At 40.2% G+C, this 15,562-nt stretch overlaps 1 protein-coding gene across 5 annotated transcripts in view; it reads left to right on the top strand.

The window, feature by feature from the left end:
* Positions 1 to 15,562, top strand: part of LOC136422373 (telomerase-binding protein EST1A-like) — a 79,816-nt gene that overhangs the window by 42,317 nt on the left and 21,937 nt on the right. For 2 of the 5 annotated variants that reach the window (XM_066410096.1, XM_066410100.1), the window contains 6 exons: positions 22 to 171; positions 717 to 834; positions 7,892 to 7,989; positions 8,387 to 8,496; positions 9,270 to 9,443; positions 12,776 to 12,937. In XM_066410096.1, the coding sequence (XP_066266193.1) occupies positions 22 to 171; positions 717 to 834; positions 7,892 to 7,989; positions 8,387 to 8,496; positions 9,270 to 9,443; positions 12,776 to 12,937 (812 nt within the window). The remainder of the gene's footprint in view (positions 1 to 21; positions 172 to 716; positions 835 to 7,891; positions 7,990 to 8,386; positions 8,497 to 9,269; positions 9,444 to 12,775; positions 12,938 to 15,562) is intronic. The other 3 variants (XM_066410099.1, XM_066410098.1, XM_066410097.1) reach the window with 3 other exon arrangements.

Genomic DNA, 15,562 nt, shown 5'->3' with positions numbered 1-15,562 from the left:
TAATTTTCTGTTGCCATTGAGGTGCTTCTTCAGACGTCTGGGCAGAAGGCCTGTCCCCACTTCAAGACTGTGCTGTGAGACTTGGGATGGACATGTTTGGTCTCATGGTCACCACTGCTGCTCACAATCTACAACAACAGAGAAGATCAGCAACCAGGGATCGTGGTCAAGGTAAAAAATATTCTATAATTACATGAAATTTATTGCATTGCCTTCTCCAGATGGCTGGACATATTTTTGTGTTTGTCAGCTGTTTGGCAACAAGAAACTTAAGGACAATTATGTTTATGAAATACTGGACTTAGACCTTACTATTTCATTTCTTGTGCCATTATCTATAAATTAGAGTATTGTCATCATTGGGCCTATCTCACAAGTGCATAATGATGCTGTTTACAAATGGGGTATTATTTCAAAGGGAAATGTGATATTCATTTTGTATAACACAATACCTGTAATAAAGTAACATTGCATGTAATTGTAATTGATCCAACTCAAGTTTGCAAATCATTTGTGCCAAGTTTATTATGCCTGTAAGGCACACATGTACACGGTATCGCCAACCAAGACTGTATGCAATTATCATTTTGTACTAAATTGTATTGAATGTATTGCATATGCGATTGTGATGACAATGTGTACATAAATGATGGGTTTTAAAATTATGTACGTGCTGAGTTACTTACTTTGTCAGCAGTGATCTTGACTTGTTTTAGCAGAGGGCAAAAGCAATGCTGAGCTACAAGAGCTGCTGCCCAGTTTGAAAGTTTGGGCAGACTGGATGACATGTCATCAATTCATGTGGAACCCAACAACCAACACATACAGCAGCAGGTAAGACTGCAACACTCTGACATCCATTTTCCACCATTTCCTACTAATAACATTGGTTTCAGTACGTCAAACACATTTTACATACATGTACATAATATTGTCATTGCTCGAAACTTATTTTTGGGAATCAATGCACTATTACAACTAACCTGAAAATTTATGTGCACAGAAAAAGTTTAACAAAATATCGTATTTCTTGTAATAAAGGATGCACCTTAAATAGATTGCGCAACCCCGATTTGGGACTAAAGTGCGCATCCCATTTTTGCCGGCAGCCACACCCGGAGTATTCCCCAGCCCAAGACGTGGCCGCACCCCCGTATTGTGTGGCACCCTTTTTTGCTAAAGTCCCAAATGTTTTTTTATGTCACGCCTATAGTTGCCATCCATGGAATTTTCAGGAAAATGTAACCATAGTTTGGGGTGAGGAAAGTTGTGTAAAGTGCCTTTCCCAAGGGCACAACATATGCAGTGGCATCATGATCAGGCGATTCGAACCTGGGACCTCTGGGTTCTGGGCTGAACACCCTGCCCTTATGCCACGCGACCCTATGTGTGCATCTTTGATTGGTTGTTGCAGCAGCAGGCGGAGGTTCACCTCAGATGACCCGCGCTCTGATTGGTAGAGCAGCGACTCGGGTCTGAACAGTCAAGTTTTCTTGGGTTGAAACTGTTACTTGTAAAATTGCAAAAGAAAAACGCTGTTTTCTACAACTACATGGCGATATTCTGGTAAAGAAGTGTATAATACAAATAACTTTCAGTAAAACATGCAAGAAGTGTATAATACGAAGAATCTTTCAGGAAAACATGCAGCTATGATTCAAAATTTTGCATATTTATGTATGGTGCCTTTGGCTTTATTTTGGCGCTCAATGAAACCGGAAGTGTGCCAAGAGTAATGTTGGTTTACAAGGCCACTAGACCGAAACCACCACAGCATATTAACTCAGCAGAATCAAAGTAAGAAGTACACAAACAGAGGCTACCATATGTGAAAGATTTGTCGGAGGGACTTATAGGAGAATATTCAATGCACGGAAGTGTGCCAAGAGTACAAACATACAATGCCTGGGGCTACATTGGGGAAATCGAAAGACCTTTAACCCTCATACACCAGAACGGGGTCATTTTTGACCCCAGGCATGGATTTTGACGTGCTACTTGAACATGTTTGATCTGAAAAAAAATTCCTTCCGTGACTTTGTCAGTAGACATCTTTTCTAACCTCTCCTAATTTTCTAGGGAGATTGGCACAATACTGTTGACATTATATAGGAAAGTCTAAAGTATGTGGTTGATCTTGTGCTCATTGAATCTGGTCTTTAACCCTCATACACCCGAACCTATTTTTGCGACCAAAATGACTGAACGGGGTCAAAATGACCCCAAAATGTTTTGTTCAGTAAAATCTCCCTTTTAACTTTTTTCGCTGATTGTTATCCGTACATTGCTTCATCAATGTAAGAGGAATTAACCACAACACATAGTATACAGACAAACCAGGACATTCAGACTTCTTTGCAAGGAAGCCATTTACATCAGGGCCTTATAACCATTCCTCTATAGAGATGGGGGCGGCCACAGACTTTCTGCAACTTATGATCCACTGCTCACCGAGTCACATGTACTATCTTCATAATTAATGTGAGGCCATCTCAGCGGTGCATTGCGCATTCCTTGGCAAAGACTGGTGTTGTACTGAGTCGAAAATTTGGGTAAGAAAATTGTAGTTAAATATTGTTTCAGTTAGCGATATAAAAATTATATAATGAGACACCCATTAACGCTGGCGGCGTCCACCGCCAGTGCACCCCACGTGCATGCCGTTTGCGACAATTCCTAAGGAAGCTCACGCCACGTTGCTTGAAAATACAGTGACATCATACGTATCCACAAATACTTTGATCAAAAACATATATAATCTCTAGGATCTGAAATGTTCCAGGGTTCTCTTTAGCAGGAGTTTCCTTTTTGTTTTGACATGTAAAACGATAAATTAGCGGGGTAACTTTAAACATGTAAACCCACGCGTGTCGGCACCATTAAGAGATGCACGCCTACCATAATTACGCTTTGGCATAAGCATGCTGTACTCAATGAATGTTGGTCTCTACCTGTACACTGTCTTATTACTGACATGGGGTGTTGTCAGTAGTCTTAGGTTTGCGGCAGCGCTATAGTCACATACTGCTGCAATAATACTAACTAAAGTAAATAATCAACGTCTTTACGTCACATTCAGTCGGAAACCACACAGTGACTCGGCAAGGGCTACAGACGCGTAGACGGACATAGCTTTTGGTGGTGCGGTGCTGACGTGATCATCTGTCACATTCTTTTATGGCAGAGCTGAATCCGTGTCGTAGAAACTTCCTGCATTTACTCAAAGGAGGTATAGGCGGGTTCTGCTTCGCTATAAGGAGAATGATCTGTCACTGATCCAAGTCATCTATCCATGACTTACTTGACTTATGTCGAGTGTCAGTCCTCCTCCGCCACTCGAACCACTCTGTCCTCCATTGCCTTCTCCAATGACTCAGAGGGTAAGCCGGTGTCCTTCTGTAGCACATCTATGTAGGTGAGAGGCTGCCTTCCTGGCTTTCTCTTCCCGTGCCGAGGTGCCCAGAGCACCAAGCTGGACACCACTTTGTTGTTCCTGAAGCTGTGCCCTGCAAACCTGAGTCGCCTGTTTCTCACTTTCTTGGATATCCTCGGGAGTCCGGCATAAAGTTCCTTGTTCGTACAATGCCTATCCCATTTGATGTTATGGACATGCAGTAGCATCCTTGTGTAACATCCGTCTAGTTGCTTCTTCAAACTGGTTGGTGACGGTCCATGTCCCACAACCATATAAACTACGCACAAAAAGTTCGGAAACTTAACTTTGGTCGATCATATCTCCGTTGTTTCTTGATCAATTTCAATGATTCATACAGTCAAACCTGCCCAAGGCGACCACCCGGCGGACCAAGCAAAAACGGTCGCGATGGACAGGTGGTCGCCATGAAGAGGATTCCACTGACATGTTTCCAGGTCGAGGTTTTCAAATACAGTACGTAAATGGATGGAAAATTATGTGAATTTAGACAGCATGAGCCCCACCAAGTTCAATTTCTCATTGACAGAAAGAGGCTACAAAAATTACATTTTCCGGTATCGTTGTAATAATTGTACACCGCTACATTGTGTACACATTTTCGTAATAATTTTGACTACAAAACAATGGTTGCCTCGATGATCGCAGCACCATCCCGCATTCACACGTTAGATTAAATAGTACACACACACGCACATCATCGAAGTTTTAAGGCCTAAGACAAATCCTTAGAAAACACTTCCTGGCCCCAGCCTTTTTTGGGGCGCCGACCGCTAAAGATGAAAACGGAACGGTGATTTCGTCGCGCCGCGCCGCCAAGCTCTATGCGACCGCATCAAAAGGTAAGTCAGTGTAGCAGAACTGTTTGTAAGATTCATGGAAATAAAAAGAAAAAAAGAATATTAATTTTCGTCAATAACTAGAGTATTCGTAAATGCTCATACACAAAAGCATCGTGTTTTAGAAAGGTCAGCGGTACGTTAAATGCGGGCCATGCCAAATCCAAGATGGCGTCGGGACCGAGGAACAACATTTCTCGCCCGGTGTTTTGCCCGCCGCGAAGTCATTTTTCGGCGGAATTTAGTAAGACACAGACACATTTTTGTTGAAAATACAAGATATAGATAGTAATTTCTGTGAAATCTGACTTTTTGACGCCATGCCCTACGTATTCGTTTTGAAAATTGATTTTAAACTGAACTTGCTTGAGTTTGCGGTAAACTATAAGATTACGATAGGCACAACAACATCACAAACATTTGTCTTTACAGTGTTTATAGGGGGAACGTTTCATTAAAACACTTCATGGAGGAATCGATGCTATAACATTACTATTCCATATATTTTTGTCCTTATTTTGTCCTTCAAAGTCTTGAAAACATTTCCGTGAAATCCGACAGCAAAATGATCCGATGTCACCACAAGCTTGAAAATTAGGTGGCCGCCATGGGCAGGGATTGTGCTCTATGCGGTCCCCATTCGTGGCGGTCGCGGTCGCGTTGGACGGGTGGTCGCCTTGGGCAGGCAGCTTAATGCTTGTGCCTATGGGGAAAATTTTCGGGACCGAGAAAAAGCGGTCGCCATGGCCAGGTGGTCGCGTTGAAAAGGTGGTCGCCTAGGCAGGTTTGACTGTATATCATTCAAAAGCTTTTGCGATTTTCTTTCCCATGATACTTAACTTATTATTGTTGTAAATTAATACAACGAGCACCAGACCTGCTTATGCGAGCGAGTCTCATAAAAAAAGTGCCCAAATTACCCTACTAATGTAAAACGCTCAATTCAGTATTTTGTCTTCTGCTGGTAGCACTTGGCTTTTGTATGAGGGTGATGTGAAACTTGAATCAACAAAACACATTAATATGAAAGCCAAGGGTAGTCTTAATCCAATTGAAAGAAAAAATGCGTAAAGGAGCCTCAGTTATGATGAGGGTGGTTTAATACTGACTACACAGCCTGGCACATCCTCCTCATGCTTGTCACCAGTTTTGGTACGCAGCCCCTGGCTATTCTTCCACAAGGAGTCGTCGCAGGTCGACCAGTGTTGTTCTGTTGATCACAACTGCATGCACAGCTCGCCCAAGCTGATCAGTGATCACAGAGTCTGAGACTGTGTTCAATTTGTGTTGAGATCTGGGCTGCAGGAGGGCCATTCTATCCTCTGTATTCCTGCATAGGTACTTGAGGTGGTCTGAAATAACTCTCGTTCTGTATGGACGTGCACTATCATCTTGCAGAATGGCACCCAGTCTCATAGTCATATTGCAGAGGTAAGGATCTTGGAAATGTGACTGGATGGAGAAAGGTGTCTCTATATCGACACATCGAAGTTGCTTAGGATGATTAGCCTGTTTTTTTCCGCTGGCAGTTAGCGTTGTACTGCCTCACACTATAACACTGACCCCAACAAACAAACAGTCAGTCTATCTGTGTAACAGTCAGCATAGGGTTCTCCTCGCCGCCCCACTTTAATTTACCCATCCAACAGTCGAAATAAACCTTCTCTTATCTGTAGCTGTGAACATAACATTCCACCACACACTGTTCCATTCACAATTTGGACGACACCACCACTAATGGGTTTGGCGCTGCGCTAGGTGTTTGACACTAGCATGGAAATTTAGGCACTTTTTTTTCTACAACCCACTCGCGTAAGCAGGCCTGGTGCTCGCTCCATTAGATTGCAATTATAACGAGTAGGGTATCACAGGAAAGGAAATTACACAGGCTTTCCAACGATATATAATACATTGAAATTGATAAAAAAACAATGGAAATATGATCAACCAAAGTAAAGTTTCCAAACTTTTTGTGCGTAGTTTAGTAACACTGACTCCACAGTCGAAGTAAAGAGGCGCACTTTAAACCTATCTGAGAGGTCTGATTTCCAGGTGCTATCAAGCTTATGGCAGGCTCTCCACGCTGCCGCCTTCCGGGCAGAGATGTCCTTGGCGGTGCTCTCCATGTGTGATCCCATCTATTCATATCTACCCACTGGGTACGTAGTACAGTACATTGTACAATTCACTAGTACCATGGTGTCGACAGTCAAATCCGTCCAGACATGAGAGGGGTCACTGCTCTGGGCTCACCCGTAATCAGTAACCTAGATTAAGTTTCAATTCCTAGTTTCATGGTGGTAAATTCTACATAAATTGACAACTGTACTTTATGTAATGTAACTGTAACACAGTTATAAACTGTTTTCCCATGACGATGTTTCAGAATGCCTCCCCTGTACCTAAATGTAGCCACTGATTTAAACATCTTTATTGGAATTATAACAACATGTACCACAGTCACATATCAGTACATGCTTGAAAACCCTGCAACTGGAACTGTGAACTGAATATTTTACTGGTTCTATGAGGTATGGTAGCAAAAGAACTGTTACGTTAGCTACTGAGGTCAAGTACATGTAAGTCTCAACTCTGGGGTGTAATCCAGCCTGTGAAGAAAAAAAAATGTTAAGTTTGATCTGCACAGTATCTTGGTAAACTTCACAAGATTTTTTTTACATGTCCTTGAATACTGTATAATTATGCAAGTAAAGTTAATAACTGCATAATTTCGTCTGTTTCTTTGTGCGAGTGTCTTTCTTTCTGACTAACAATACACCCCCCACCCATGGTGACCCCCCACCCATGGTGGTGCAGTCTAGCTGGGCCCTTCCCATTATTGCACCAGCTGGATAATTGCACCAAAAACGCTGACAAATGGGTGGTGCAGTTAAGCGGATCCTACTGTATCAATGGAAAAATCCAAAGACCGACAGAAAATGACCACTAAGGCCAGGTGGCTGCCGCAGTGTACTCTGGTGACAGCTTACACAGGTTTTACTGTAATGGACGTTTTGCGGGGTGTGTTCCTGCAACGTGACCTCAGGTAACCCGATTGGAACACGTTTTCGATGGCCAACGACAGATGGAACAGGCCAAACCTTAGATCATATGTGGAATGGGTATAGCACTTTGCTGTATTGCAAACATTGCAACAATGCTAAAACAACATAGCAATGCAAAAAAAGAGAAAGCCACCCAGCATTCTTAAAACTTGCAATCGTTGCCATGGCAATACTTTTTATTGCCTTTCTTGTTTAAATTGGCGGTATTACGATTAGTTGTATTATGGTACATGTAGTGAACGTTAACACGTAAGATTCGGATTTGATTCAAAGTGTTTGTGGTATTTCTTCTTTAAGTCAATGTGGACTACTTCTGACCGAGAAGTCGCAGGACATGCTTACTGCATTATCTGTCCTACATGTATATTACTACCACAATTTGGCCCCTTTTATCACAAAGTTACAATCAAACATTCACTGTTTTGACCAAGATTATGGTTACCCTAGATTTCTCTAAACCAAGGTCAGGTTCTAACTGAACAGGAAATTATATCATTAGATGAAGTGGATGTAATAATTTTCCTACTGTATACTATCTTATGTTTCTCTTTCAGTCCAGTTGCTAATACCTGGACAGCACTTGCTGACCTTTGCAATGAATTAGAAGAGAGTGATTCGAGCGCTGTCACCCTGGAAGATGAACACAGAGAAGGTGATGACTTGTTTCTGTCCAGAAGTCCCAACAATGTTTCAACAGTAAACGTTCATTCAAATGGTGTATATTTGATTGCACACGAAAATGATTTCATGTGAATATGACATAATGATTGTAAATTATGATAAAAGATTATGAACAGTTTGGAAATGGATATGTTTACACACCACTGCTGCCTCCAACCAACATTCATACTAGACTGATCAGCAAGGTGCACTGGGAACTGCTGGAATTGTAGGACATTGTTGAGGAAACTTCAAGACTCTGGTGACCAGTGTATCTGTGTTGAATTTCCCAACTTAAGGCTGAGACTTCCTTGTCAGTCATTTTCAAATCAATACAATATCATTTGATGAGTAAGGAATTATGAAAATGGTGTTTTATTTTTTGGTAGATTTGGAGCCAGTTTTGCTGGAAGAAGACTTTCACCTGGCAGGGTTCCAACCACTCAGCAGCCAGATCATCAGTGGAGTCAAATATGCTTCTCCCTCTTCAGTTCAAAAGGTAGTACACTCTATGGAACCTGACATTGTATTTTGTTAGCTTCCAGAAGGATCTCACCTCTGACAGGAGGTACTGTTTTTGGCTCTGTTTCTTGATCATGTTGATAGATTTGTATGAATTGTGAATGTCGGTAGTTATTGAGGTACCAAAGAACCATGGCAATTTTAGGCCCCCTAGAAGCTTTTTTCGCTTACTTCAGCATACAATCTTGCTGATAATGATAGAGAGTGGTATAGTCCTTAGATAGTTGGTGAGCCCTTATGGGAGGAATATGGCTATATTTAGGATTGAATTACGGTAGGGAAGACTGGAAGGGGAGGATCACTTCACATCTGTGGTCCGATAGGAAATACCCCCTTCTGAAGAAGACTCCATTTCCTGTTGTGTTTAGGAGTTTAGTTCTTGGATTTTAGCTAGGAAATAATGTTAATGGGATGAACTGGAAAATGAAGAGGTGCTTGTTAAGAGCTTTTATGGACAGCTGGGGATTCTGGCTAGAGTACAAAGTATCCTATGTCATCATGATAATGCTGATTGATTAATGAGACAATATAAAGAAATTTATAAATACATCACGTCACCGAACTAAGAAGTCAACAATCTCTTGTTTCATGTCTGTCTTATATACAATTTTGACACAATTTAGATATTTGATATTTCAGTCCAAAATAAATGTTTGAATCTTTGCTTTCCTTTTTGTCCAACACCTTCATGACAAAGTGACTAGTACATGTATGTACATTTTAACTAAGCTTCACTACTTTTGTCTGTAGGGTATTGCACAAGACATATTGAGAAAGAAGTCTCTTCAGTTATTTGGCCAGTACTTGTGTGGGCTTGAGAGACCCATCTTGGTGTGGGAACATGGCAAGCATGTCTCCACTGTCCCCTCCAATCATGATGCAGAGGACACTGCAGAGAAGCTCAATTTAGAAGCAGGAAATCTGGTAAGTATTATACTTGACTTACTTATAAATTTTCTCAGGCTGAGAAAACAAATTGTCAGATTGAGAGATTTTGGTAGCCTGAGTTATCATACAAACTATTTTTGCAAGCCAGTGCAAAGTAGTTAAAGCTAGTTTGTTTGTTTGTTTGAACCTTTGTTTATTCATGATAAGCTCAAATCGGCACACAGGCCGCTTTTCATTAGATACTATACTCTATATAAACTATACTCTCCAAGCAGAGGTTTGTGGGAAAAATTGATATGTCCCAATTTCTTTCTGCTGGCCCCACCAACTTCTGTGCTACATTGTAATGCTCAAAGCCTATTGACCTTAATAAGTGAACTAAATCCCTCCCAACCTGGGAAGCCAAAATGCAGACTTAACTTCACAGTTTTCCTTCCCACAGTTCAAATAGCTTATGACACATAAACACCATACGTTCAGAGTATATGTAACAAGCTGTTTCATTCAGTTGACGTAAACATTGATGAAAAGTATTGATTTCATGGTTCTCCTATTAAAAACAAAGTATGAACGCCATGCAGGAATCACCGAAATCTCCATATCCAGCTTGTTTAACGGACCAGGGCAACATGCTGGAGGATTGGGTTACACATGTAGGTGTGTTTTTAAAAATACATGTACTTGGGGATTTAACACCCTCAGAAAAACAGCTGACTGCACGCGTTGGCGGCCTTTGATAGAAGGGAAGATGTTTTTGTGGGAATGCCTGAATGATGACAGGGAAGGGAAAGGCCCTTAATACATGTATTTTCGGTGTGCCACTGTGCCTTATGCAATCACAACATGAGGCTGTGTCACTGCTGCAAGCCTTACTGTCAGTGATTAGGTAAGGAACAGTTTGTTTTTGCTTACCCCCAAAAAGAATTTCATCAGGTTGGTAGAATATAGGATATAGGAGGTTCTTTGTACACAACCAGGTATAGTTCTCACCTGCTAACGTTTCGATGTCCATCAGACACCTTCTTCAGAGCTTCTGACTGGAGTGCTGTTTCTCACCGCTATAAGTTTGTTTTTGCTTATTTTTTCCTTTTGTTTGATAACTACTGCCTCTGAGTCTTACAATGAGTAATTGTGTGTATAAAATCAAGCCACTGATTCAGAAGCGTTTCAGGTGTGCCGATTGTACGGAGGGAGGGTGGCATCGTCCATTATTTTGCATTCTGTACTTGACGTACTTGACGTACTTGTTGGGGTTGACGGAAAGAAATCAAGGCATATGATAAGAAGCTGGTGTGTTAAGCCAAAGAGCGGTTATATCAGCTACATAGATACAGAATACAGATTGAAGTTCCCAATCTTCCCCACCAACCCCTGCTTGAAGAAAACTACGTTCACAAACTTTAAGATAATTATCTTATAACTAGTGCAAATTGCCAAAGCTCTGTCAAGAAGCTGAGGCAGGATCTTGATTAATCTATTGCTTTTTTAGATTATTATTTTTATGATTTAAAATTTATGAAGCTGCCATAAATGCGATGTTGAAAAGAGTCAGGTGAAAAAAAAGAGACAAAACTACTAGAAAAATTTCCAGCATCCCATCATTATCATTATCATCATCATAATCATCATCATCATCATCATCATCATCATCATCATTCACGAGCATCAGGAGCTGATGCATGGCGGCTTCAGACATGTGTAGCTAGGTCATGCATGATTGTCTGCAGTCTGCACTCAGCGTAGTCCCTCCAGTCAGTTGATTCATATCCTGAATCGTACAAGTGATCTTTATGTTTAGCCATACCTAGTATGGCTCAACATATTGTTTTTATCTTCGCCGAGTACTAGTACTCGGGGAAGATTATGTTTTCGGTTGAAAAATCTTTTGGGTGGGTCTGTATGTATGTCAGGAGCATAACTCAAGAAAACTTCAATGAATCTTTATGATTTTTGGTAGGTGTGTAGTGGTTGTGCAAAGGAAGGTCAAGTTCGAAAATGGTTTACCTTGCGTTTTTCAACAGTACTGCAGCGGACTTTGAATTTTTTGTGTTTGTATGTAGGCAAAAAAAAGTGACGGAAACGTTGATGGATCTTCATGATTTTTTGCAGGTGTGTAGATGTTGTAGAAACGGAAGTCAAGTTCAAAAATGGTTCCCCTGGCATTTTCCGTCGGTACTGCAGCGGGCTTTGTGTGTATGTGTATTTGTATGTCGCCAACATAACTCGAGAAGCTGTCGATGGTTCTGCATGATACTTAGTGGGTGGGTAAGATTTACAGAAAGGAAGGTCAAGTTCGATAATGGGCCTTCTAGCGGGTATCTAAAGTATTGCAGCGGAGCTTCAAAGTTTGGGGTGAAATTTTCTGGAGGCGCCAGGTTCATGATTTTTTTTTATAGTGAATGGGTCTTGGGGCAGGGAACAAGTGGCGTAAGTTTGGGCCTCTTGACTACTTGTTTTGAGCTGCAGTGGGCCTTTATGTATGAAACTTTGGAGGAGGATAACTCATGCAGGGTTTGGTGTATCTTTATTGCTTTTGGTACGCAGGTACCTTAGGTGATGATTAACATAATGAAATGTATAGTATGCAAATTGGGACTTCGTTTACATAATTAAAGAGAATAATGTATAATCCCATTGAAAGCTGTTACTCGACCTCAATTCAGGGACACTTGGAGGATTGCCTGGCTTGGGATTTAGGTCACCCAGCTGTGTGCCAGCTGTGCGCCCTTCATTTAGTAATAACTCAAGAAGGGGTCAATGGATCATCATGATTTTTGGTTTGTTAATAGCTTAAGTTATAATTTGATTTAGATAGATGGTAATTATGCATATGGAAGCCAATATGCATAATTGATGAGGAAAAACCATAATTCCATAGTGATCAATGGCAGGAATTCGATACTTGTAGCATCTGAAAGTTCATTAAACTTGTTGTTCATGTGCTTCTTCTTCTTCTTCTCCTGACAAATCTTCAAATGGAATCTACTCCATCAGTTTTTGGCCAAATGGCCTGAAATTTGGCATGTAGGTAAATATTGCAATGTTGCCTTTCTACATGCAGTTAATATTTCGATTTGCCCAGGTGTTATTTTGGGACAGCCCACTTCTTGCATGGGGAGGAGTATGGCTAAACATGCTGTATTTGCTCAGGGGCAAATGACGGCCTTTCTAGTTTTATTTTCTTTTTCAGAAAAAGAAGGAAATGGAAATCTGAGAATGAAGAAATGAAATTAGGATTATTGATGGGGCGTGATTACAAAATGGATGTATCATTTTGTAATCACGCCACATCAATAATCCCAATTTCATTTCTTCATTCTCAGATTTTTCTGCCCAAATATCGGACTGTTGGATTTGTCTTTTTTTAGCAGATTGAAGAAGATATCATCATTGAAGCCTATACAGAAGAGGAAGAAATCGATGTTGAGAGCTGTGACATGACCAGGGGCTCATTCAAAGAATTGAAGGCTAAAAGGGACTTGCTGGCCAAACTTTTGGAAGAGAAGGAGAAACGAAAAAGTCACATAGAGGTATGATGCTTTATTTAAAACAAACATGTAGAATAAAAGCACCTTGCATGCTTTTGTTAAGTAAAGAGGGATAGGGGTACAATCTATGTAGTGCCATTTCATCAGCAACTAGAGTTCCACGACCTCATATCTTTGCCAAATGATTTTAATCTTAAGTTTATGATTGACGTATTGTGGGTGTTTCTTATTGATTGCAAATCATACCAGTTGATCATCTTAATAACAGATGAAGTTGTTCAAAGTATGAGCTTACATGTAACAGAGAAGGTTCTACTAACATGAATCATCAATTATGCAAATGAGGTCCTTATTAGCATGATTTAATTCAACAATGTTCACATTCACATAACTTCCAAATGCCACAAGTATGAAATTGCAGTCATTTACCTGGTATGGAATTGTAGTAGTTTCTCATTGATTATGCAAATTAGGTCTTCATTTGCATATTTTCTATCTATCAACATTCCTCTCTTCATCAGTTACAAATGTCACATATTTGAATAACCCTATCATGGAATGCAGCGGGTTTTTGAAATTGCCCAAATAATTATGCAAATCAGATAATGATTTGCATAATTATCGCCTTATCATACAAAGCATCACTTAAGGCTTAAGTTAAGCTATCTACATACCAAACATGATTCGTCAACCCCATCTTGAGGTATAGTCATTTATTATGCAAATTAGATACATATTTGCATAATAAGTATGACCCAAAAAGCATGACCATCCATCAAGCCCTTCTTGAGTTGTTCCCTTTCAAAGCTGCTAGGGGGCCCAAACCTATATCACTTAGTACTCTCTGTCCAAAGAGCTATCTACCACTAAAAAATCAGGACCATAGCATGTCCAGAATACAAGATATCAAAACAGGAAGTTCCACTGCAGTACCTTAACAAGCCGCTAGGGGACCCAAAATCTAATCATTTCCAGGTCTCATCAAGACCTACCCACATACCAAATATCAAGACAATCCATGCAAACCTTTTTGAGTTTTGCTGTTCAATTACACACACACACACACACAAACGCTACCCAAAACATAATCTTCCTGGCAAAGATAACTGCTCGGGACTGAGCAAAAATGGCCGCCATGGACATGTGGTCTCCATAGACAGGTTTCTACCAGACTGAGTGCTTCAGTCTGTTTACCTGGTCTTAATCATATTTTTATGTACTGTACTATCATAATGTGAACTAGATGAAATTTCAATGACTCTGATGTGATCCAATCAGAAATTGGTGGATGCTGGACAGGTGCAATGATCATGATGCCAGATTATGATTCTTAAATGTTAAATTGCCACTCAATACATTTCATGTCATGTATATGAAAATCCTCCTAGATTTCGTTTATTTTCAGTTATCCCAGGGATTAAGGCTGTATTTTTCATCTCATTAATACAAGCAATCATGGAAATAAATACTGTACAGTGTAAATACTAGAAAGGCAACATTTGCACGAGCAAATACATCATGTTTCCCCCATTTCCCTCCCCATACAAAAGGCGACTGTTCTAAAGTCACCCCGATGCAAAAATGGAGCGTTAATAACTATTATAAAGTATTAAGACCATTTAATGACCATAATGATTGTAAATATCAACGCTATCCAGGCTAACGTTTGTTGTATGTCTGCAATGTTGGTTTTTGGCGACGCCTCAGGGGCGAGCCAAATTTTTACTATATTGTGTGCAGATTGCAAGAATTCTAGGAATTGTACAGGAATGTGAAAGTCCATGGGACGATAACTCAAGAATGCCTGGATGTATTGTCTTCATATTTTGTAGGAGGGTAGGTCTGTGGGAGACCTTGTGATAATTGGATTTTGGGCCCCCTAGCGACTTGCTATGGTACTGCAGGGGAACTTTCATTTTTCAAATCTCGTCTTTTGAACATGCTATAGTCATGATTTTTAAGTGGTTGATAGCTCTTTGTTAGGAAAATATGTCCTGTAGATTTGGACCCCCTAGCGGGTTTTTTTGGAACTGCAGGAGCTGATTTTGACTCAAACTTTGAAAGAGAATAACGCAAGAAGGGGATGACGGATCATCATAATTTTTGGTGTGTAGATAGCTTAAGTGTTGATTTACATAATTATATGCCAATCGTTCAAATCAATATCTGATTTGCATAATTAATGAGGACAGTTAATAAATCAGCTGAATTCTATTAAAGGACTCTCAAACACATGACATATGTAACTGAGAAAGAGACAAATTTTTTTATAGATATCAATCAATTATGCAAATTGATACTTAATTTGCATAATTAATGACAAAATACTATAAATCCATAGTGGTAAATGATGGGGATTTCAATTTTGCACCATTTGGAAGTTAAGTAAATGTGGCCACTATAAGACACAAATCTTGCTTAGAGGGCCTCATTTACATAATTTATGAGGAAATGGTACGATATCTTCTTTTGTGAAAACAAGATTTTCATACATTGGACAACTTGTGTTATTTTGGAAGAGAAGGTGATCGACTGATATGATTTATGCGAGGTCCTTATTTGCATGTGGGCTAAAAACAAAAACGTTAACAGAGACCACCGTCGCCATGGCAACATCTTTTTATGTTGCCAATCTTGTTGAATAAAGAATTGAATGGAAGACCAGTC

The sequence above is a fragment of the Branchiostoma lanceolatum genome, chromosome 17 (genome assembly GCF_035083965.1).
Source record: "Branchiostoma lanceolatum isolate klBraLanc5 chromosome 17, klBraLanc5.hap2, whole genome shotgun sequence".
Taxonomy (NCBI): domain Eukaryota; kingdom Metazoa; phylum Chordata; class Leptocardii; order Amphioxiformes; family Branchiostomatidae; genus Branchiostoma; species Branchiostoma lanceolatum.
The sequence above is the reverse complement of the archived record's forward strand: the minus strand, read 5'-3'. Positions and strand labels throughout refer to the sequence as shown.